The 25417-nt window shown below is 41.1% G+C and overlaps 1 protein-coding gene, 1 long non-coding RNA gene and 4 other non-coding genes across 7 annotated transcripts in view; 5 read left to right on the top strand and 1 right to left on the bottom strand.

Moving 5' to 3' along the window:
- The window catches only part of mmp11a (matrix metallopeptidase 11a), a 37388-nt gene that overhangs the window by 11500 nt on the left and 471 nt on the right, over positions 1-25417 (bottom strand). For both annotated transcript variants that reach the window (XR_002064143.2, XM_005451490.3), the window contains exons 2-3: positions 9664-9884; positions 940-1083 (exon numbers count right to left, since the gene is read on the bottom strand). Coding sequence is in view for 1 of the 2 variants with exons in the window: in XM_005451490.3 (XP_005451547.1) it covers positions 940-1083; positions 9664-9884 (365 nt within the window). In the remaining variant the exon portion in view is untranslated. The remainder of the gene's footprint in view (positions 1-939; positions 1084-9663; positions 9885-25417) is intronic.
- trnac-gca (transfer RNA cysteine (anticodon GCA)) lies at positions 395-466 on the top strand. The gene has a single exon. It is a non-coding gene; the product is annotated as a tRNA-Cys (tRNA).
- Positions 6313-6384, top strand: trnac-gca (transfer RNA cysteine (anticodon GCA)). The gene has a single exon. It is a non-coding gene; the product is annotated as a tRNA-Cys (tRNA).
- trnac-gca (transfer RNA cysteine (anticodon GCA)) lies at positions 7281-7352 on the top strand. The gene has a single exon. It is a non-coding gene; the product is annotated as a tRNA-Cys (tRNA).
- On the top strand, positions 8326-8397 carry trnac-gca (transfer RNA cysteine (anticodon GCA)). The gene has a single exon. It is a non-coding gene; the product is annotated as a tRNA-Cys (tRNA).
- LOC106098170 (uncharacterized) lies at positions 15770-18699 on the top strand. The gene is made up of 2 exons (XR_001224314.3): positions 15770-17047; positions 17387-18699. It is a non-coding gene; the product is annotated as an uncharacterized LOC106098170 (long non-coding RNA).

Below are 25417 nucleotides of genomic sequence, written 5' to 3'. Positions count from 1 at the left end.
CTAAAAATGTAAATGTAATCTCATTTTATTCACAATAGAACACGGAAAATGTTTAAACTGAGACAACATTATCTTATTTTGATTTGATGGCACCAACGTGTCTCAAAAAGTTGGGACGGCGGCAATAAAAGGTGGGAAAAGTAAGTGGTAAAGCAAAAAAATGGAGGAACAGTTTACAACTAATTAGGTTAAGTGGCAACATTATCGGTCAATATTAGGTATTTACCGATAATGTTGAGAAATTGTTTTCATTCATCAACCAATAAATAAAAGCACAAGAACTTAATTCATGAAATAAACTTCTTGTATTGATGTGAACTAGTGAGAACATAAAGCCAGTAGTAGAGTGTTTACTGCAACTACAAAGCAATGGTTTTATCATAGCCCGAGTGTGGGGGGTATAGCTCAGTGGAAGAGCATTTGACTGCAGATCAAGAGGTCTCCGGTTCAAATCCGGGTGCCCCCTGACTTTAAAGCTAACACACGAGCGGTTACCTTGGGTGCTGTTCCTGCACAACGGTTAGTTGGGTCTTTTTGCATTTTGCGGTAGCAAGGAAACAAACACAGACTCTTCTTTACCAAATTACACATTTTCAGTTCCTCTGCATCTCTTTTTTTGCTTTACTCCCTCCCACCAGAGATGCAAGTGGAGGAGGTAAGAAAAAGACACAAGGAGAGAGGAATCAAGGCAACAGATAATAAAGAAAAGGAGACAATGTGCCCTTTGAGTGCCACTTTAAAGTAATGTCTATTAACCATGATTTGTTGCATAACCGCATCATAAACTGTATTATTCTAGCCCAAATTCAGCTGTGTTTCTCCGGTGTAACGATGCTCACGTTTTATATTTTGGGGTACTTAAATATAATTCACAACATGGTGTAATGTGACATTTGCTCCTGTTTCTTTTTAATATTTTTTTTCAGCACTTCTTCCCACCTTCTGAAGTCGATGCGAATGTCAGCATGTCCATTACGGACCTCGGTAAAGGTGAGCGGAGTGACGTCACTCCAGATCTTCGCTGCATCCCGAAAGACACCTCGAACTCTTTCCTCTCCAAGCTGCCAAGGAAATCCATCAATCCTGCAGGAAATGAACAGAGGTGTTAAACACACACATACGCACACACATGTGCACACACACACGCACACACAGGATGTACAGTAGCAAAGTGAGACCACCAGCCTTGCATCCCCCTTTTAATCAGATATCTTCAGTTGTCTCTTTAGCGGGGAGGTGTGCTTCTACCCTCAGGCTTGCTAACAAAACACTGCGGTAAAATCTCCTCCCTTTCCTTTTAGATAAAACCATCCAGTGTGATAACCCACAAAATAAAAATTAACCAAAAATCCCCAAAACATCACGCTTTACCAACAAGACTGAAACGCTTCATAAATCAAATGGACCAACACTTGCTTTGCATCAAATCTCAATGTTGCTTCTGCGTTAAATGAGATTACTGTGACATATAATGGAAATGCAGAGCTGTCTGGGGTCGGTATGAAGCAACAGCCTCTGGCAAGTAAAGCTTTGGATGTCTTCTGAATACAGCAACATTTCCAACTACACCGACCAGAAAAACTGCAGCTACACACAGCAACTACTGACGCAAAACCGCCTACTGAAACTAAAGCAACTGCAGCAATTAAACCAACTAGCAAACTACAGAAATGTCTGCCCATCACCTACCCACTGCGACTACAGCAACTATACACAGTAATTACTCTGACTAACCCAATCACTGAAACTTTCTTTCGGATGCTTCCTTATATCCTGAGAGGTCACTATAGCAATGTTTGTCCTGGCACAGATTTTACACCGGATGCTCCTCCTGATGCAACCCTCCCAATTATCCATGCTTGGGACCGGCCCTGGGAGCACACTGAGTACCCCATGAGGCTGGCGCTGTGTCTCCTCCCAGGGAGGAGCCAGGAAGCATTAATGTGTAAGGCAAATGTGCTAACCACTGCACCACTGCAACTACAGTAATTAAACCAACTAGTAAACTACCAGGAAACACTTGCCACTAAACTGCCCATTGCAGCTACAGTAATATCTGCACCTAAATACAACAACGTCATCACCTTCAACTAAATGCAGGAATCCTACAGCTAAACAGCAACATCTGCAACTAAGATACCTACTGCAACTACTGCAAGATGCACAAAATGGTAAATGGCCTGTATTTATATAGCGCTTTTTTATGGTCCCTAAGGACCCCAAAGCGCTTCATTCACACACACCGGTAATGGTAAGCTACATTGTAGCCACAGCCACCCTGGGGCACACTGACAGAGGCGAGGCTGCCGGACACTGGCGCCACCGGGCCCTCTGACCACCACCAGTAGGCAACGGGTGAAGTGTCTTGCCCAAGGACACAACGACCGAGACTGTCCGAGCCGGGGCTCGAACCGGCAACCTTCTGATTACAAGGCGAACTCCCAACTCTTGAGCCACAATCGCCCATCAACTATATATGGCAAAAGCAACAGGTAAAGCAACCACTGCAAACACCGAAACATCTGCAAACACACTTTAACATCTGCAGCTAAAGTACCCACTGGACTACAGCAACATCTGCAAAGAGGCATAACTGCTGAAAATAGCAGCAAACTGGCCCGACTGTCCAATCATCCCAGAATCCGCCATGCAGCGCTAACAGAGAGGATAAAAAAAGTTAAGGCAACTCATTAGCCAGTGCAGAAGTGTTAAATACCTAAATTTGGTTGTTGGCATGGATGTAAAAAGGAAAAAAAAAATACTCTTGCCTCTCTTAACTGAAAGTACTCTAAAAGAAGACACAAATGTCTGTCCATGCGTTGCTACACTTTGTACAGTGCTAAGTGGGGAACTTTAAAAGAATTATGATCAAGACTTACATGAGGTTCTCAATTACATGAGTAAAGAGAATTTTTTCAGAACTCTGTGAGTACACAGAGAAGATTGCTCAGAGCTGTCAGGACGTGCTCAGCTTGTATGTAGTGTTCCTGGCTATATAGCTTTTTTTGGCACAGTGGTACCAGACCGCGCAACCTGACTGTTCCAAATGAATAGCTTCACTGTAAAGAGTCCTCTCAAGCCACAAACTATGGTTTTAAACTTCCTGTTGTGTAAAGACATCAAAATCTAAAATGTTCATTAATGTGACATATGAGTGAAATAATTTTGGTTGAAATCAGGCTAACTCTCTTCCATTGTTTAAGCTAAGCTCTCTTCTTCCACTTCTCTTGTCTACGGTGTGCCACAAGGTTCTGGTTTGGGGCCTTTCTTGTTTCTGTTGTTTCCACTCCCTCTTTAGTACATTTCAAGCACTTTTATTTCCTATCAGTGCTATGCAGATGATGCTGAATCTATTAAAAGTTGGATGGCAGATAGTTTTATCCAACTTAATGATGGGGAACTCTAGGCCTCCTAACCACATTTGAAAAATCTTATATCAGCAACCTTGGTGTAACTTTTGACTCAGCCTTCCTTTTGGATGCTCACATTAAGTCTCTGGCTCACTCTTGCTTTTATCACATGAGAAATATTGCCAAGCTGAATTCCACTGTGTCACAATCTGAATTGGAGATTGTTATTCATGCCTTTATTTCATCACGTCTGGGTTTTTGTAATTCATTGTTCACGTGTCTTAACAAAACCTGCCGCTGCGAGACTTCTGGATAAAGTAAGCTTCCCATTGCCTTTAGAGTCCACTTTAAGATTTTGACTTTTAAAGCTCTGCATGGCCAAGCGCCAGTGTGGATCAGAGGAAATTTTTCATCCATACGTCCCCAGCAAGTCCCTAAGGTCATGTGATCAGGGCCTGCTGGATGTGCAGCACAAAAGACTGAGAGGTAAAGCAGAGAGAGCTTTTACAACAGACCTCTCTCGCTCTGAGCATGACATCTGTGGACTTGTTTTTGGGTAACTTTTTCTTACCCAATGATTACAAAACTACAGTTGCTGTTAATTGTTGTAAAACTACAGCAACTAATACTGAAGCTACAGCAATATTACATTTAAACAACAAAAAATTAAACTAACCAGTAAAATTCGAGCGACTGTGAAATATGGCAACGACAGCAGCTAAACCAAATGCTGCAACCACAGGAACGCCTTCAACTGAACACAGCAATGGCTGCAACTAAAACCAGCATCATCTATAACTAAAGAAGGTAACCTCTGTAAATAAACCTACCACTGCAAAGGCAGCATCATCTGCAACTAAACCAACCAGAAATGACATTAACAACTAAACAAGCAAATGAAACTACACTGACATCTGCAACTAAATGAACAACAGCAACTACTGAAATTCCAGGAACTAAAAAAAAGCAACATCTGAAACTAACCATTGCAGCCATCTGTGCCAAGCTAATCAAAGCAACTACAGCAACTTAAAACTGAACACATTAACTGCTGACAAAGCCCATCACTAAGAATTTAGTGCATTGCTTCAAGGAACTAATCAAGAAGAAGTGCCGTCTGTACACGGTACGTTTCCATAATTTACAGTGGTCGTTATCAGCTCCTGTTCTTTCGGGGTTTTATGGAAAATATGGTGTTAATTTGGAGACACAAGCAGTAAAAACACCAGACATTCATCCCAATAACTGTCTTTTTTAGTTTGCCCTCCAAACAGCATAAAAAAAAGTTAACTTAAACCTCGATGTGTAGGAAAAGAAATGCCCACAGAGCATTTACTGAAAAATGAAAAGTGTCTGATTCTGAATTTAGAGTGTAGTTTTACAAATACAAGTGTACAGGTATTGTTTTTGTTAAGAGACACCTACCTGTATAGCTCAAATATTATATACATTAAAAATATATATAAATAAATCTAAATACGACCTGGGTACTTACTAAATAATAAATTATTCCCTTTAAACCATATATTTAAGTCTTTTAGAGGACTTTAAAAGAAGCAGGTGAAACTATCACAGTTCAAGCTCTCAGATTTGGTGGAGAGCAGTGCAAAAAGAGAGAGAACTTTAGACTGGGTTGATCTGTTTCCAAATGAATGGTGTTGCTCTGTAACAGCTGGATAAATAGCTGTTTAATACCATAAACTGTATAAACATGGATGTAGCTTCTGGATTAAAAGCCAAAGATATACCTGAAGTGACTTAAACCAGCATTCTTCCTAAAGGGGCAACTTCTTGTTTCCTTAGAAGTCCTGAAGTGAAGCAGTGACCACAGGAAACACTTTCCCTGTGGTTTTTATGATGTTTTTCTGTCTCCTTTAATGTCAAAAAGCAGCAGGGTTTGGTTTACTGTATGACTGACGAGTCATTACTCCATGTGTGTGCAGTGTTTGTCACTGCAGACCAGTTTAAGCAAACATTTTACAACTTATTTTGCTTCCTTGCAGTAGACAAAATGTTTTTAACATAAGAAAGTTAAAGAATGAAGTCTAACATATATAAAAAAGCACACTCGTGGAATCTATCTCCCTTAATTCAGCCCTGCTATCCTTTAACCTTTTGCAGCCACCTGAGACCTCCTTTTCAGTTTATCTAAAAACCATTCAAGCGGTTACAACAACAGCGCTCTCAGCTGAGCCAGCTTGACTTCGGTGTCATGCCAGAGCTTGCCTCACAAGCTCAAAACGCTGGCTGGTTCTGAATAAAAAATAAACACAGGGCCTCATTAGCATGGCTCCACTCTCATATCAGACTCATTTACAACGGCTGGGGAGGAACGAGGGCCTTATTATGGTCATAACAGAGAGAGTTTGACGTAGTTGGGTGTTGCCTTGATCCTGGTAAACCACATCACTCCGTCAGGTGTCACCATGAGCTCTACACTGGTCCTATGAAGCAGAATCTAATTAGATTGTGGCCAGTGCTGCTATTAAAATCACCCTACCTCCCCCCTTTTGCTTTCTCTCTGCCTGTCTTCGTATAGTGTTAGGTTAAAGAATGAGTACATTGAAAGGGACACCGGGTGAGCCAGACAGAGAGGCAGCAGCCAGCAGACGACCGCCAGACGCTCGATGGTGCCATGGCTTTAGATTAAAGAAAAGCAGCACCCCTTTTTCTGAAGGTCAAGTTGACGACTGAAAGTGCTCTGTAGGTCCTGTAATCGTTGATTATTTTCCTTAAGTCCTTAATCCAGTCTGTCTCAAGAGCAGGAACAAGATGTGAACACAGAGTAATGTTCACATGTTGAATGTGTGTATTTTCACTCTCTTTTAGCTCTGCTGTTACTCTCTGCCAACGCTTAGATGACAAATTAAAGGAAAACAATCAAGACCACAGTCAAAATGCTGTACTGTACGCAGTGTCCATCTTTTATGTACAGTCTATGACAGGAAGCAAATTAAGACATGGGGGTATAGCTCAGGGGTAGAGCATTTGACTGCAGATCATGAGGTCTCTGGTTCAAATCCGGATGCCCCCTCTTTAAATAAGAACTGTATTTTATTTATTTATTTGCTTAAGTTGAAAACAAAATTTCTAAGGTGGACCACTCGGCAGTTTTGCCCAATATGGCCATATTGTGTGGTGCGAATTGAGCATAACCTTTTGTTGGTAGGGGTCAGCCAATCAGAAGAAAGTTCCCTCAAAGGAGAAGCCTAAGATAATGTCACAGACAGTGGATAAAACGAGGGCCGGCACTAAGTATAAGATATATGAGGATTATTTTACTTTTGTAAATTCCTATTTAAATGCTACCTGACTGAAAAACCAATGGATAATGGTAGCCATGCCCTAAACCAGGAGTGGGGAACTCCAGGCCTCGAGGGCCGGTGTCCTGCAGGTTTTAGATGTGTCCTTGATCCAACACAGCTGATTTAAATGGTCAAACGACCTCCTCAACATGTCCTGAAGTTTTCCAGAGGTCTGGTAATGAACTAATCATTTGATTCAGGTGTGTTGACCCAGGGTGAGATCTAAAACCTGCAGGACACCGGCCCTTGGGGCCTGGAGTTCCCAACCCCTCCCCTAAACCATACGCTTGTGCCTTTTTGTGTGTGTGTGTGTGTGGTTTTTTTTAACTTCATCTGGGAGATACTCATACTCAACTCCTCGTCTCCCAGTGGAGATGGGAACAAGGAAGAGACATGAGGAAGTGAGTCAACACACATTTAAGTAGATGAGACATGACTTTAAAGTGATGTCCATTAATTAACTTAAAGTGATGTCACTTGATACAAAAACTAGGTTCATTTTCTCAAAAACCTCTATACAACTGGTCATTGCAAAGGATGCAGCTTTAAGGCATGTCAACATCACCGTCACTTTTCAAGAGTGGAACCTATGTCCATGGTTTGCATACAGCCAATAACAGGAAGTGGGGGTATAGCTCAGTGGTAGAGCATTTGACTGCAGATCAAGAGGTCTCTGGTTCAAATCCGGATGCCCCCTCTTTAAAAAAGGACGTTGTATTTGGCAGTTCTGGCCATATTGGGTGGTGCAAATTGGGCATAACCTTTTGTTAGGTAGGGGTCAGCTAATCAGAACAAAGTTCCCTTAAAGGAGAAGCCTAAGATAATGTTGCAGACAGTGAATAAAATGAGGGCCTGCAAGTAACTTTAGTAAATTCCTATTTAAATGCTACCTATCTGACTGAAAAACCAATGCATAATGGTTGATTGAAAGGTCGCCATGCCCTAAACCATACGCTTGTGCTCTTTTGTGTATTTCTTTTAAACATTAACTGGGACTATAATGTGGATAAAATCAGAAGTAAGACTTCTAAATGAACTGAATGCAGTGACTGAACCCATAAACTCATCAGAAAAGTGTTTGAGGCCATAAAAAGTAAGAAATAGAGCAGCCAGAGCTGCTGCCCCCTGCAGGCCTTTAAAAGAAAGCAAGTTTAAGTCATTTCTACACTGTCTTCACTTTTCAGACAGTGCGTTTATCTCAGCGATAGAGAACCTGTATGGGGCTTTCATGTATTTATGTTCTAACAGAATTCAGTTTTAGATGTGGCAGAGATGATTTGATGATTGGTGGAATGAACGTGCAGCTGACAAATCTGCAGAACATACAGGATATATCCTGTTAGCATTAACTGGAATCTCATTGTCTCCCATTATCATTTCCCAAATTGCACATACTCAACTCCTCGTCTCCCAGTGGAGATGGGAACAAGGAAGAGACATGAGGAAGTGAGTCAACACACATTTAAGTAGATGAGACATGACTTTAAAGTGATGTCCATTAAATAACTTAAAGTGATATCACTTGATATGAGAACTAGGTTCATTTTCTCAAAAACCTCTATACAACTGGTCATTACAAAAAATGCAGCTTTAAGGCATGTCCACATCACCTTCACTTTTCAAGATTGGAACCTATGTCCATGTTCTGCATACAGTCAATAACAGAAAGTGGGGGTATAGCTCAGCGGTAGAGCATTTGACTGCAGATCAAGAGGTCTCCGGTTCAAGTCCGGATGCCCCCTGTTTCCCAATTTACATGGGAGTTGATGATGAATTCCTGGTATCTTGTTTGCATGTAAGTAGTCCTTTGTTCACAAGAGCAAACAAATACTGAGAGTCAGCAGGTGCGCTCTTCAGTGCTAAAATGAAAAGTAGGCTAATTGACAGGAATCTATATAGCTAGTTAGGTATTTCTGTAAAACACAGACATGCAGTACTGCCAGATGTTTGGTTGTAAGAGGGAGGAGTACGTTTCATTTGAATGATGCTGTTTTTGAATGCTTTGCAACAAAAAAGTTGGGGTCCTGAGGTGCACAGATGTTTTTAAAAGATGAGCTAAAGGTACACAAGACATGAAGTGTGCTTATAAAATACTGTATAAGGGTATAATGACACACAGTACTGCACCGGTAGAGACTTAAACCTAAAAACAGGTTAATGTGTCATCACTTAACAAGCGGATGGAGGGAAACGTCACAAGCATTTCTTAGTGATCACGTTTATCCTGTGATGAAGTATTTTTATGCTGATGAGAGTGGCCATATCCATACAGTCATAGTTTTCTACTCCTTCACCACCTGAATGAATATCTTTTGGAAGAATGATGTTTAACAGATTTGGGGGTTGGGAAGCGCACCTATAACCAGAAGGTCGCCGGTTCGATCCCCGGCCTTTCTGTCCTGGTCGTTGTTGTCCTTGGGCAAGACACTTTACCCTACCGCCTACTGGTGTTGGCCAGAGGGGCCGATGGCGCGATATGGCAGCTTCGCCTCTGTCAGTCTGCCCCAGGGCACCTGTGGCTACAACCGTAGCTTGCCTCCACCAGTGTATGAATGTGAGCGTGAATGAACAATGGCATTGTAAAGCGCTTTGCGTGCCTTGAAAAGCGCTATATAAATCCAATCCATTATTATTAAAAATCCTTTACTTCCTCAGTCTCTATATTTGGCTCATTGTTCCTAAATACTCCACCATATTCACCATCTAATCTCTAACTGTGTCCATCTGCTGTTCGGTTTTGAGAAAACAGTTTTTGTTCTCGTCTGAAAACAGCCACCTGCTGAAGCTGAAAAACAACTGTATGTGCGTGCACCAAACGGCAACACTGCAGGACGCTTTTTCAGCTGCACATTTCAGATGACTCCTGCGGCTTACATCAGCACGGAGTTCTCTCGGGACTGTAGAAGTTCATGCTTTATTATTGTAGGCTTTATTTAGCTTTATTTATAATCAAACACACATGCAGCAGAGCATATAGTTACAACACAGCTAAGGGCCCCAGTGTGTACCTATAGGTGAGGTCCGTCTTGTCCCAGCGTTGTCCATACAGGGTGTAGCGTCTCTGGCGGTATCGCCCCCGGTGCCGCCACTCCTCCTTGGTGGGGTAGTCTGGTACGCCGCAGCGGGGATGGTTCAATGTGCTGTTTGTCAACGAGTGCTCCTCTTTAACCAGTTCCTGAGCGTGAGGTGCTTTTCCTCTCTTCTTCAGCTCCTGAAATTTTTCAGAGACCTGAAACAACAACGTGGCTTATTTAGACAGCGTCATGCTTTCATAGGCAGGGACAACTTGGCATGTCTGTACGTGACCTCGTGGGTCAGTACTTACCATTTATGTGCACTTTACTGTAAGCAGGATTGGATCAGATTACTTAGAACATGTCACTGAATACAAATTACATGGCAGCTTTTTGTAATTAGTAACTTAATCCACTGAACTAAAAAGAATCTGACACAATTACTTACCTAATCTGATTACATAGGCCTCACAGCTATATAGAGTTTGCATGAGCCTCAGTTTGGCAATTATTTAGAATCGATGCATTAATAAGAGGCACAATTATACAAATGACAATATTTGATTATTCCCAAACCACTCTTTCATATTACTAAAGAAAGAATTATTGGATGTTTGTTTAGTATGTGCTGCTCGATAACAGAAGACTGACTGCCCAGAAACACCAGAAACTTCCTCCAGATGTTATCAAAGACATAAAAAGAAAAAAATTCTTGGCAATGTAAATATAATGTCATTGCACTTTTAAAAATGGTGCGGTTGTAATAAACTTCAATTCAGTTTCACGACAAAAGCAGCCACAGGGCAGGTTCCACTTTAATGTAAAGGCCAGTGTGGAAGTGAAAAAAATCTGCTTTGTTTTAACAGGAAGAGACCTTCAGCCGAACGAGGTTCAGTGAGGGCAACATTTCTATGGCCTCACTGAGATGACGGCAGCAGGAGGCTCAGGGCTCGCAAAATTTCAAAATCCCTGGTAGCCCTTCGGGCAGGGACTCTTCAGTTTTTGGTAGCCCAAAATAAATTTAAGTAGCCCGAATAAAAAAGAGAGCAATTTTTTGATTGATGTTTTGTTTCCTTTACAATATTATACATTAAAGTATAATATTGTAACGGAAACAAAACATTTATCAAAAAATTGTTGAAACACAAATTACAACATTGTATAAAAATTACAGTCATCAACTCAAATACTTGGTTCTAATTGAACAGAAATTTCTATGAACTTGTAAGAACTGTGTAGAACATGAATCAGTCTGTGTCAGAGCCTGAATTTGAAATTTCCACTGAAGTCACGGGTAAGAGGTAAGTGGAACCAAGATCGAGGCCATTTGCTTTTTGAAGTTTGCAAAGACTGCTAAATCTTGCCAATGGTAGTTCACTCTGTGCAACATAGTACGCTGTTCTAAACAGATTTTTCAGGTTTATTTTTGGTATGTTCTTTGCAATTGGTGTTTGTTCTGGGAAAGATATTGCAGACTGAGCAATAATGCATTTCTTGCATTTCTCATGGGTTCTAATGGGGGTCTTTCTTAAAATTACTGGTCCCAGTAACAAAGGCGCTTGTCGACTCAGAAATCGAGGGAAAACCAACAACACACCCGGCAGAACATTATGTTATTTACAGGGGTGCACATAAGTGGTCCGCAGGTGCGCATTCGCTGTCAAAATAAAAGACGCGCACCAGATAAGAAGTTGCAACTCGTGTTTACGTACATATAAAAGGCACTGTTTTTGTCCGCTAGAGTGGGATTTTCACGGCATATTCTGCACCACATCTCTGTGCGTTCATCACTTGTTTGAAGCCAGCTCACCTCCTGCAACCACTTTTCCGAGAATACGCGCTTCTTTTGCGGTTCGGACTCCTTCTGATATTTCTTTGGAGGTGGAGGAACACAAAAGTAATTGCTTAAAGGAGTTTGCTTCTTCGACATCTTTAAGAGTTCTAAACAAATGTCTGTCCTCCTCCAGAAAATCTTATGTACGCAAACGCGCGTTGCAACTTCTTATCTGGTGCGTGTCTTTTATTTTGACAGCGAATCCGCACCTGCGGACCACTTATGTGCACCCCTGGTTATTTAGCTTGTCATATTCCAGCCACAGAAATTCTTTTGTCCATGAAACCATAAAGCTGCACTTTCTTTTTGCCTTATAGTCTGATTTGTCATAACTTTTCCGTTTTATGGTAGGCTTTTCTTTGGCTGTCACTTCTTCACCCTGACCTGTCTTATTTGGCTCAGCAGAACTAAAATATATATCCTGCTGCTTTTACGCACGCACTCACATAACGGTCAGCGATTCTCTGCGCAATCAACCTCTCACATGTTTAAGCTTGCTGTGGGAGATTTCACTTGTCACGTTTGAATAGTAAGCTAATGAGTGATAAGACGATGTCAGAGGAATTGGTGCGCAATTAATCGTCACTCACCAATCAGTACTGCCGCTCTCTATACACAGTTCGCGCGATCGCAAAGTGAAAGCAAAAAACAAGCGCAAATTCAAACGCGATTTCAATATGTCACATATTGACAGTGGCTCACAGATGCCAATGACATAATTACTCAGCTACATTTCCGAAAGAATGCAAAAGCACTGACATATATTTTTCCTTCCTATGATAGCCCGACGGGCAGGGCTGAGATAGATTTTGGTAGCCCGACTGGATTTTGCGAGCCCTGAGGCTAGTTGTTAAGATGGTGGCTTTCTGATGACCCACTAGATAAGCCCGTATTTTTACAATTGCTGATTAGCAGCTGTTTGTGAGATTAGTGAAGCCAGATATGATGTCATGGTGTTAGATGGAAATGCAGAAACATGACAGCGTAGATTAAGTGTGCTGTAGCTATGTGGTTGTCCCACACTGTGCTGCCCATGCTTGAACCAATCATTTTAGCACGTGAAAGAACTGGTGACTTTTCAAACCTGACTCTTTAATCAGTGGAAAACCTACTTTACCTCCTGACCCACAGCTGCCCCCCTTTCAGGTTTCCATTTGTACTCAGTATTTAGTCAAAGAAGTATTTGCAAATCCCATTTGCACAGTCCTCAAGTGCATGCAGGCAAACTCTCCCTGTGGAGAGCAACAGAGGCATGTGCTGAAATGCAATCTCGAAACCAGCTTTTTAGCTCTGCACATATAGTCTTAAATTAAACACTGATGGACACACAGAAGAGGAAGTGTTGCTTTATTCCAATTTCTACCGCCTTTATCGGAAGCCTTAAATTTTTTTGTAATTGCCTCTGCAGGCTATCACTAACGTTTCAGTCTGAATGACGTAAATTTTGAGGGTGAATGCTTGGCTCTGCACACACAGTTGTTGCTATAATTTGTGCATCTTATCAGTTGTGAAGTTGCTACAAAATCACCAAAAGTTGTTATGATTCATGGTGCAGAGAATGTGAATGTCTGAGACAAACTGAGTGGTAATCCATCTATAAATTGTTGGGATATTTGACTTGGGACATAAAGTTAAAAAGAACAAAGAAGAAAAGAAGAAACAAGACAAAGAAAATAAGTAACAAGAAGGGAGAGAAGCAAAAACAAACTGCAGAAAGCCCTGAGGCAGAGGTCAATGTTCTCTGGATTTGAATCATCATCATTTTGAACCCCGAGGTTAATGACAGCATAACCTCATAATCAGGTCACTGAGTCATGTATTTTTCCTCGTTTTAAGAGCCAGTTGGTCCCAGAATGTCCCATTATCATTAATACCGCCCTACCCCCTGCTAGATCAAGAGGAAATGCCTCTGCTTATTTCCACAGAAGCAAATTACAGAGCGGATCCATCCCATCTGCACCTCCTCATCTCACTCTGTCCTCAGCCTAAAGCAAAACTGCATCTGCAGCTCTGCAGTTGCAGGGAACTGTTGGGTGTACTCATCCTATCACAAAATGATGTGCATTTCCTTTTCCGGTGCCACTCAGAAAAACCTGTGGGAAAAGACACTATCGATATACATACAGATGAAACAAATTACCTCCACCATCAGTGCCCGTGAATCTTCCCACAGGCCATTGCAGCTCCGTCATTTGCGGATATTGTCTTTTTATGAAATAATGAAACATGCATGGATGGATGCATCTTCCCTAGTTCTCCTTGGCATTTAGGAATTAGCGTTTGGTTATCAGTTTGCATGCTTGTGGGATGTTTCAAGATCAGACTTTTGCTGCACAAATAATATAAAAGTTGGGAGGTCTGTAGGTTTTTAAGACTCATTGTTAGTTTAAAAACAGTTTAAAAATATGTGTTACGTTTGTTGGTGCTCAGATTAAACATGGACCAAATTTAAAATGATAAGGTGAATTTAACACAAGACTCAGCCCTAAATCTTCAGCTTCATGCAGTTTTTTCTACTCTTTGATCTGAATTATGTCACAGGAAGGGGATATTGCTAATATAGTCATCTCTGCCACAATGGCTCCACCTACCTGCTGTTTATTAAACTTTATGCTTATGAAGGGCAGCCAATCAGAAGACCCAGAACCTGCGGCAGGTGGAGACCAGGCTCAAGTGTTGCTATGCTAAGCTCACTGAGTCTGCAAAAGAGAACAAGAGCCAAACTGCAGTTAAAGCAGTGGAGTTTGAATCTGTCTTCAGGAAGAGAAACTCAATGAAGAGACAGCAATCTGTGTGATGCTAGCCGTACTCCTGTCTCAGAAACTGGAACCGCATGCTTTGCTCTTTGACTCACTGCACTTGGTTGCACATCTTCACTCTTAACCTGCTGTTTGGACCTTGGTTTTTTGCTCTGCTCTGGTTCCTTTGCGGTCTTTCCAGCTTTGCTGTTTTAATTCTTCTTCTCATTGGTGTCCTTCTGAGGGTTTCTGGTTCCTGCCTCCTCTAATGCTGATTGTCCTCTTTCACGGCCATGAGAATGTGCAACCCAGTAGAGCACTGCACTGAGGTAACCTTGACCTCAAACACAGATAGACTTCAGCTGGGTGTGTTGGTGGTTACTGTCACCATACATGGCTGTGTTTTTTGGGCATTTGTGGCTTAAAGGAAGGGTGAGAGGAGCTAACAAACGCCATTTTGAGCTGAACTGAGGGGTGAACCAAGATAAATATAATAATAATACATGTGCTGACAATTGGGCCATGTTCACTAATATGACAATAAACCATTTTATATGACAAAAAAGACAGAAAGGAAAAGCATAAAAAAATTCTATTTAAGAGTTTTCACCACTGACAGAGGAAATAAATCAAACATGAAGCATTAAACCTGCTTAAATTAAATGCTTCATTATGACAGAGGATTTTGCAGCTATAGCCACAGAAAGAAGACGCTAATTATTTAAATTTAAGATGCAGAATAATGAAAGAAAGCTATCCAGCAAGCGGGTTCTGCAAAACTTTATGTCACCTGTTTGCAAAATTAAAAGGCCAATATGTACTTTGATGTTACAGAGGTTTTGCAGTGCTGACAGAAAGCCAGGTCTAACCTTTACTATATCAAAAGCCCAACATGAATTCCCATTAAAGCCACACAACCTGTAAAAGTAAAATAATTAAACGAAGAATGCTTATCTGAGTAAGGTCACAGTGGTGCATGTGCTGTACTTAAATGAGCCTGACTCGCTCTGCTCTGCAGGACTCTACTGTGTCGCTGTTAGGTAGGTTATGGGGAACAAAACCCAGCAGGATTTGTGGAATGTGCTCCAGACTGCAGAAACGCAGTGACTGATGGATCTGGATTGCAGAACAAACACTACGCATACACAGCCCTCCACCTCCTGCGTTTCACTTTGTTTAAAGGAGAATTCAGCTGCTTGTTTTGTTGCAGAAAGCATTTATTCATGTTCGGGGGAATGTTTCTGTTCATGTCCTGCAGCTTTTCTTTAAATGGCTTGTTAGTGTTGTTACGATTGAACAAAAAGGCCTTTTAAACAGAGTCTTCACCCCCCATGAGATTTCGAAGGCAGCCTTGGAAAGCGTACACCTTGTTCGGCTTCTTTCTGCTCTTCCTTGAGCACCAGTCTGAGCGAGCTTTCTGTCTCTGTGCTATTATCTGCCTTCCTGCAGTTCATACTGACAACAAAAACTTCAGATAAACAACAAAACCCTTATCACGATATGATGTGTTCTGAAACTTATCTATCTAATGGCTGCTGATCTTAAACTGGAGGAAAACATTACAAGCACAGAACATATCTTACTTGGCAAAGCCAGTGAGTTCATGTTCATTTAGTTCAATTACAGATTATGCAAAATGTATCACATATTTTTTTTTTTATCATGGCTTTGAGGTTTTCTTTTCATTTTTTTGGTCATTCTGTTGCACTTTTGATGTTTCACTTCCTCTCTGCCAGTTCGCTCAAGCAGAAACAGTAAAACAGTACAGCTAGTAAGTGCCAAAAAGTGCAGTTCCTCCAACGGCCACTTGAGGCTGGCTCCACAAGTGAGTCAGTCACCACAGACTCTCATGTTAAAATGTCCAACTTTGCAGAAGAAACAAATATGTTTGGAGCCCGGTATAAAAAAAGGTTTTTGCTGTCATGTACAGTTCCCTTCGCCTTATTAACTGTATGGATGTTTTTGTTGTAATAACTCATCCATTTGGAGACTGGTGAGGCTTAAAGTTAGCGCCGTGGCTGCTTTAACTGACACACATCCTAACACAAAGGACTGCAGCTGCTATCTGTCTGTTAGGCCTCACCTCAGTAAATTGGAGTCACTGAGCTTGACCTCTTGCTCGTGTTTGTGTTCCTGAGATTGTTTATCTGTGCAACTGAGAATTACAAGTACAATGCAGCAACACAGACAGATAAAAACACATTTTGTGCGACCTTTCATCATCATGAAAGAGGTCATGGCCTGTTCTAACCTTTAGGCAGCACCGGGGCAATGCCTTCTGTGCAAACTATCCCCAAGGCTAAATTAAAAAAAACCCAAAAACCTTAAAGGTATTTTGTGATATAAGTTACAATCTTTGCCTGGTTGTTTCTCCACCCCTGGTCGTTATCATCTCAGGTGTTTGAACATAATAACGATAGCTGTTTTGCTGACAAGGACAGCACGAAGCCTCTGTGGTTTGTGTTGATGACGGGGATTTGAACTGTGAATCACCTGGACACCAGCCAACCCTGGGCTCTAAACGAGACAGTTTAGACTGAAGCTGCCCCCCCACCTGATCCCAATCACATCAGTGCTGAGGTGAGCAAGTGTCGGCTTTCAGGGTCGTAAAACTATACCTTGCGCTGGGTACATGGGGTTGGGGTTTGGGGGGGGCGCTGCTTGGTCATTTCAAAGAAATCTCGTTAAAGACTAAGCCTCCCCAGCTGTGTGTCAAATGGATTGTTTGACCCACGTGACCCCGCAGTCATAAATGTGTCTGATTCCTAACAGGTTCACTGACGTTCAAGGTTAAACCCAAGCACAGGTATTATCTTCACCTAAATGTGTTTTGGTTTCAAGCTTCGTTTACTGAGCTTTAACTTTAACTTGCTTGTTTTTCTGCAAGTTTAAGTTTGTACTCAAGATAATATCTTAGCTGATGTTGTTGATGAAATGCAGTGAAACAGAGTCTGATGTATTATTTTTCCCAGTTAGAAAACAAGCTGATGGATTTTTAATCTTCAGCAGATAAAAAGTTAATTTCAGACTCCGAGTGCAGCTCCAAACAGCATATATTTAACCTAAAAGAAGAATCTTTGGAAAACAATGAGTTTTTTGGGGGGATATTTTAGGATAAACGTGTTCTGTCTTACCAACATTTTAGGTTGAGCCCAGTTATATGAAAGACCGCTTTGTTTGATGCCACCTCCACAACTTTGCTGATGAGACTTCGGTGTTGCAGGTGTGCACACACAGACAATGGAAATCCTGTCAGGAGAGTGTGTGATGATGTTTGAGAAAGAAATGAAAAACTACCTTCAGGACAATTAATCTGTCACTTTCTGCTGAGAATGCAAGTTAGCGATGAGACACGAAATCTCCAAAAAGCCCGAAGGCCTAGAAGATGCTCTCTCACGCTGACAGCATGTGGAGGGGGTGTGCGATGGTGGCGGCGAAGGGGGTCATCCGTTACATGCACGGACACATCTAGGTTCTGGTTACAGTGTTGACAAGACCTGCAAGAAGCAGTGCGGGAGATGTGCGAGTGGTATTTAGAGAGCACAGAGAGACAAGTCTGTGCACGGTGTGTCTGAAGAGCGTCTCCAGTCTGACAACAAATCCACCGCAACCCCTGATGTGACAGAGAACCTCCAGGGAGATGGTTTCCACTCGTTTGAAGAAGAAAAACACTTTCATCCACAGCACATCTTCACACGAGCAGAGATGTCCTTCGGTTAATACGTTACAGACATGTGGGAGAGTTGTTAGTGAAAGCACATGCAAGTACTTCTGGAGTAGTTATTCCAAGTTCATATTTTTAAATGAAGAAAGAAATGATCAGAGGAATGTACCTGTGATGACTTTAGTTTACATGTTTATACTTCAGCTTTTTTTGAATGTTTAATGACTGGTTTAACTTTAAACTTTAAAGCTGGGTTTCTGCTGGGCCACTGACAGCCCTTAGTGTCCTTTTGATAGACACAGAGCATAGACACAGATCGAAGGAGAGTTTCTATCATAAATGTTTTCATAGATTCAGCTAAAGAAATGGGGGGAAATGTGTTTTTGTGACAGGTTACAAAGTGCTTAAAGATACTATTTGAAATTATTACTTTGCTCAGTTGTCTGTTATTGGGAGACACAACATTATTTCATCCCTTAAATTAGGTGTCTTTTTATGCTTCAATGATTTATAGTCAGAGTTTAAAAATGAAAAGACAGCCAGTCTCCTTGGAAGCAAAATATAAAGAAATAAGGTGGCTCAAGATTTACTGGATATATTTGCCAGATTTGTTAACTGTAGTTTTATGATAGACATTGTTTTTATTAAAAAATGCATCTGGGGGAGATTCTCCTGAAAAAGTCACATTTTTATAGACTCTTTGCTTCAGTACAGCAGAGTGAATTACGTCCACACAACATGTGTTTTGAATAAGGACCGTAGGAAATCTATAACTGCAGCTTAAGTATAAAGGAAATTGGCTACATAAAAAAAGGAAATTATAAAATTTGATATGAAAACATCTTCTTGAAACTCAGAGAGTAGCACAGACTGGTGAAAAGGAAAAGGACCGTCTGAAGTGAAAAAAAAAAGTTTCAAAGAGGCGACAGGTGATGCTGCCAGTGCTTCAAACAATGGTCTTTTTTATGACAGAAAAACAAGAAGTATAAAGACTTTTTCATCAACATGATATCTGAGTATCCAAAAGAAACAGTCTAAACCTAATCCGGATGACAGGAAGTAAGTCATAAGTGAGTGTTTACTTGAGGAGACAGATAAGGATTCAATTTGAAGGGTGTGCTCTTACTGAAACAACGGGGAAAAGGATTGCTTACAGTAGGAGAACATTTATTGTACTAGATGGGGGGTGGGGGTGGGGATGGTGGGAGTATAACAATTTTTCATCAAGAAATACTTTGTTATCTTCCTTCTTACTTCGCTAATCCAACTTATCTTCTGATAATCAGAAACACCCGGCAGTTGAAGGTGATACAAACCATCTGGGCATCTGCTTGAATCTCTTATCTTTCCTGTCAAGAAAGAAAAAAAACACTTCCTCATGACCTCAGACTCGCAAATCTCCTGTTCGCCTGGCCGCAGGATGATTTCACTGCTGATTGTGATTATTAATTAGAGAAAAACCCCAGGAGAGCCAGCTACCAGGAAAATCAGGCTGCCCTGGCTTTTCTTTAAGGTTACTGTGGTGGGATTTTAGAGAAAAGTAAACGACACAAGTAAGACGTGTCAGCTCAGAGTTAAAGTGAGGACATCAGGTACAAGGCTTCAACATCTGGACTAGTTTTAACAGGATTTCTTTCCAGAGAAGGGAAAAATCCTGCAGCAAGGCACCAAACTTCCTGTTTAAAGGGGGTTCTTCTGCCCCGCTGTTGCCAAGTGCATGCACACTGGTTGTCGCTGATCTTGCTCTGATACTGTGTTTCTAACTTTTGTTGTGTAAATAAATTTTAACTGAGCATTGCTGTAAGCTACAGAAACACCTCATACATACGTCAAAGAAGGGTCAAACACAACATGTGTGCAGTCTAATTGAACTTAAACGATAACATTAAAGAGTCCTGGATGTCCAATAAGCGGTGGCCTTTTCAGTAGCTATGCTGTTCTACCTTTTCCTTACCTGTTTCTGAGCTGCTGTGGGTTAAAAATCTGAAAAATCTTTGTTATGCTTTTCAGCCTTCAATCTTCTCCTCCTCCTCTCTAGCTACATGCTACTACTACTGCTGTGCAAGCTTCTATAATTTTGCTCATAGACAGTAGAAATGACGCACGTAGCCTACGACCTGAAAAGTGAAGCCAATATGGAAGGGCATCAAAACTGCAGTCTTTTTACCTGCCAGCGGGGGGCATCACCTCTGGTGGAGACAATGACTCCTGCTCATGTGATCCATGAGCTCTGTAAACTCTTTCCTGATGACTGTCATCATTTTTTTGCCGTTTCACCAATCACAAATTATTAGCCAATGACCATGTGCAGTGCCCTGTTTCTCACCCCTCGCTTATCACATCTGGTTTCAAAACACCAAGATGGCGACAGCAAAAATGCTGCGCTCAAGGCTTCACAATTACAGAACTTCACCACCGACTGAGTAACATCAGTCTACATCAGTCATGACTACTTGGTGTACGGTTCTAACTGAACGAACATCTGGCACCAGAAGATGTTTAACTCTTGAGGAGGACGTGTGCGCTGTGTCTACCAGATGTAGAATAATCCTTTAATTGTCCCACAAGGGGAAATTTGTGATTGATTGGTCACGTTCCTACCACAGATTAATCAGGCTAAAGTTTTATTGGGGACTGGACCACCAGGACTGAAAACACAAGTGTAAATGCACGTTTAGTCATAATTTTGGTTTGGAGTGTTTTGACTTCACTCTGAAAATACAAAATTGTTCAACAGATTCGGTTTTACAGTAATGCAGTTTTAGCTTTAGCATCAACCTGAAACGCTGCACGCCAATACAAACAAATGGGTGACATCACTATATACAGTTGCTATATATACTTTTATATGTAGCCTATGTACTCATAACCTTTTTGGGTGCATAAGCAGCGCTGCTCGAACAGCGAAAATTGAGTTTTCAGTTGTTCTTTATATAGTTTAAGACAACAAAACAACAGGTGAGACCTGCTCCTACGAAACACCCGAGACAGAAATCCATAAATCCATCTTAGAATCTTAAAGACTTTATTATGAATAGTTTATAAGTGAGAACCAACAGATTTTTCCCACATTACAATATTATTGCAACGCTTCCCTCTCTGTTCCATATTTTTGCGATTTTTAATATTTTCTCACATGCTGAGTGCATTATGGTGAATTACTGTTTAGTCACATTTTTTCAACTGCAAATTATGTCCTCAAAGTAAAACTTTGTCTTTATCTGTTTTATCTAATAAGATGAAGTTATCTGACTTCAGTTATTTTTTTTTCACTAACACCTAAAGACTAAAGATGGAGTCTGTCTGATATCAGTCTGTGATTACAGTGGAGGAAATTATTTTTTGATGCCTTGCTGAATTTGTAGGTTTCCTCACTTAGAAACAAATAAATAATCTCTAATTTCATTTAGTTCTAGTTTATTTTGAACCAAGACAGACAAAATATCAACCAAAAATCCATAAATAACACATTATATAAAGTTCTGAACTGATTTGGGTGTCATTTTGTGACATACGTATTTGATGTCCTACAATTCAGCCGGAACTCCGACTCCCAGAATTCTTTGTTGGAGGTTTTTCCTTTGAGCCGATTTAATGCAGATTTGCTAACATTAACTCATAAATGTGATGAATGAAACGAGCCCTCTTATTCATAGTAATCCCAGAATATTTTAATAAATAATGATAATTGGTGTTCCTGTATCGCCACTCAAAATATCACGATGCCATTGCTATATCAATTTTTCCCCCCAACCCTTTCCATAAAATGTTTACCTCGAGGCACACTGGTTAGGTTACATCCTCGATGTCATCCAGTTTTCTTGCATCTACACTTGCATCTAACCAGAAACTGCTGCAGGTGGGGAACTGGGTCACGTGCCGCTATGACGAGCTCACCAAGGCTGCAAAGTGAAACTACCTCCTGCAGCAACAATCCAAATGGAGTCTGACCTTGCGTGTGTACACCTACTGCCCCACCACAGACACAAATACAGTGTAATTCTCTGGGAGACATTGCATTCAGTCAGTAGAGTAACCTGAACTGCAAATACAAAGGTCTGATACCCCCACCTCCTCTCACCTTGTCAGTAAAGGTCAGAATGAGGCTCCTCCTCTTAAATAACAAAAGCTGCATTAAGGAGGGGTGCATGTACTTTTTAAGTGTATCCCCCTCCTGTGGTGTCTCATTCACCAATTTCAGCCCGCTGCAGTTGTGACCCAGATCTGCTTGATGGGAACCTAGGCTGGCTCTGATGTCACCATTGCTCTCACGGTTCCCCGGCCAATCCCTTTGCTTGAATGGCATCAACGTGATGGAAAAAAACAGACCGGGAAAACCAAGGGGCACTCCGGTTTTACTGACAAAAGCGAAATGCAAACAGTTAGCTCTTATGGCCCCCTTACCCCAGAGAAAACAGGCGCTATGTATCCCACTGCCCTGAATGCCACAGACACACGGGCCTGCCCGGGCTTGTGTGATCGCTCACTCCGTTGTCAAAGAACAGAGAAATAAACTGACAACACTGCAGATTACACTTTCCCATGAAATGACCAGGAGTCTAAAAGCATTTTCGTCACAGGTGCAACATAGTTCTGACAATGTGTTGCTAGTATGGCAATATTTTTTCCCACCATCACAATGAGTCATAACAACACTGCAGTGATCTGATGTCTGATTACTTTAAATTAAAAAAGAGGAAAGAATTGAGTTAAAATGTGTGACAAAGCACAAAAAAAAAAAAAAGAAAAAATGAAAAGAAATTCTGACCTGCAAGACTTCTTTATAGGATGTTTTCACCTCAACGCTGAATCATCTCGTCTTATAATTTGACACGGCATTGAGGGTCAAACAAGCTACACAAAGCCCCACATCTGTGATAGTCACAGAAGCATCTAGAGAAGTACTTCATAGTAAAACATGTTCATTTTCAACTTTGTGCTATCAAACAAACCATAGAGTGCTTTGAAGAATCAGAATCCATAATGGAAAAAAATACATTCCTTTATAGCACTGACTGATTAGGAATGGGGCTTGGATAACAAGTTAGCAGTAACATGCAGTCAGTAACAAAGATATGCATAACCCAGACCCCAACACACAGCTGTAATCAGGCCCTGCTGAACCGTCCTCTTTACATCATCCCAAATGTCTCCTGTAATAAAGTGGGAGAAAAGTGTGGCCAAAGTACTTGCCTCTTCCAATGAAAGGAAGTTACCATAAAGAAGAGCAGATATCAGATCATGGACACCAGCTCTCCTGTCTCAGACAATACTGCTGCACTGCTTAAATGAAATATCTTGTTTACTATTAAGAAAAAAGAAATACTGAGAATCTTCTATTATTGTAAGCAGATTCATGTTATCTTAGTTTTTCACTTGAATTCTTGATTTTTAGTGCACCCTAAACAGGCATTACAAAGTTACTGCTTGCTTTAACTTAAAATATTGAATATTGAAAATGCTTAAAGATTATATGACTGTTTAGACTAGTTTCCAGTTGTTCAGCAATGAAGGTATTCCAGTTGTACTCTACTCAGAAGTGGACCCTACTATTTACTTGCTGTTAGTATTTACAACAGCTGAAAAAGGAAAATTTTATGTAAAAAAAGAGCCGGGAGAAACACCATTCAAACATATAATGAGCTGATGTTGCATAGTTTGTCCACCAGAGGGCACTCTGCAACTTTCCTGTGTTTGGACTGACACAAACACATTAACCAGTTGCCCTGAGCCGAGTCAGGCAGAGTGTTAATGGGTAATCTTGTTGTAAAAATGAAACAGATTATTTTTAAGATGTATTGTCATATAATTTAATTTATTTAATTCTTAAATAACTACACATAACAGATATGAGTGAAATCTGTTTATGTTGTGCGTGCCTCAAAAATATCACTTCTTGGTAATAAATAAAAGGCCCTCATTCCAGGATAAATATTAGGGAGAGGACGTGCTGCCAGTGTAGTTATCAAGAGCTCAGTCGGAGTTACAGGCAATTAGAAACCAATGACAACATATTTATAAATGCTGTATTCCAACCATACCAGTAGATCATGCCAGGGCAGCAGTCACTGGCACGAGTCCTGAAGACTCCTCCAACAAAGTCTATGAACCTGCTACCAAACTAGCTTGCTGTTATGGTAGACTAGTCCTGGCATGTTCTCACCTGATCAAGGACCTGGTGTGAGCCTGGATTAAGACCTTTACAGGAATAGCTTTCCCTGCGCTGCTTTGGAGATCATCGTTGATTTCCCAGCTGACAGATACACTTGCCTTAAAGTATTCTTATTTCTCTGGAAATCTCTTGTCAGAAAATCTTTAAATCTTGTGCTGTGCAACATTTCTCCAAATTGCACTGTGTGTAAAAAATAATGCACATTATTCACTCTACACATCAGTATCTGAAAATAGGTTAAAACAAATTCTTGTTAACTTGTAATCAGAAGAATGTAATCATTATTCCGAGTAAGGATTACATTCTTCTCTGTAACTGCATATGCGAGCTGCCAGATTGTTTTGATAAAATGCTTTTTTGCTGTATACCTGTAAACAGGACATTCCTTAGAACAAGCATCCATGTTAAACAGGCCTTCACTGAGTAAATAACAGTTAAATAATCTAGAAAGGAGTCACGTGATGCAGGAGGAGCTGTGTAAGCAAAAACATGGATTAAAGGAGTAGTAAACATAGCTGAATCTTAAATTACAATGCTAGAATAAATAGTTACATTAAACAAGACTGCAGCATGTGGTCAAGTCCCCCATAATGGCAAGAGACCAAACAACTGCTAAATTAGAAAAGCCACCACAGCACATGACAATGACAGAAAGACGCCATCATGCCGGGGCCATATGGAGGACCCCTCACTTTTATGGTGTTGTTGACAAAATGCCTTTAAGAGCTGTTATTACAGCTTCCTGCCCTGCAGACAGACTGCAGGAACCCTGCAACCTTTATTTTCTCTCTCCCTCCTCCCAAACCATCAGATCCTCATTACATCCGAGTCAAAACCAAAACACTCTGCTGTCACCCTGCGTGCATGCAATGCAGAAGACGTCAGGTTTGGCTGCAGTCACGCTCGTGGATGCTGTTGCTGAGCAGACAAAAAGTAAACAGTGATGATAGTAATTTCTTCAAAGTAAGAGCAGCTCTCGGGCTAATTACAGTGACAGGTCAACTGCTATGCGCCCCTAAAATAGCCATTTTCTTAATTACAACACAAGGGTCATTGGTCGTGATGATTGAAAGCCACGCGCGTGCACGTGCGAGCACTTTTGCAGCTGGAGAAACACGTAAGAAAACCTGGAAGTAATTTCAAGTCAAGCCGTTTTTATGCAACAATTAAGAGCGTGTTTATTCTGGAGCAAACTCTAAAGTCTGCACGGTAAAGCGGGCTATCGTGCACGACTGTGTGCACATGTGTCCGTGTGTGTTTTAAGGGGTGGTGGGGCCGATTGTAGCAGCAGAAAGAATGAAGAAAGCAAACACTGCACAGTCCTTCAAAATGAAAAGCAA

The sequence above is a fragment of the Oreochromis niloticus genome, linkage group LG12 (assembly GCF_001858045.2).
Source record: "Oreochromis niloticus isolate F11D_XX linkage group LG12, O_niloticus_UMD_NMBU, whole genome shotgun sequence".
NCBI lineage: Eukaryota > Metazoa > Chordata > Actinopteri > Cichliformes > Cichlidae > Oreochromis > Oreochromis niloticus.
This window is presented reverse-complemented; position numbering and strand designations above follow the sequence as displayed.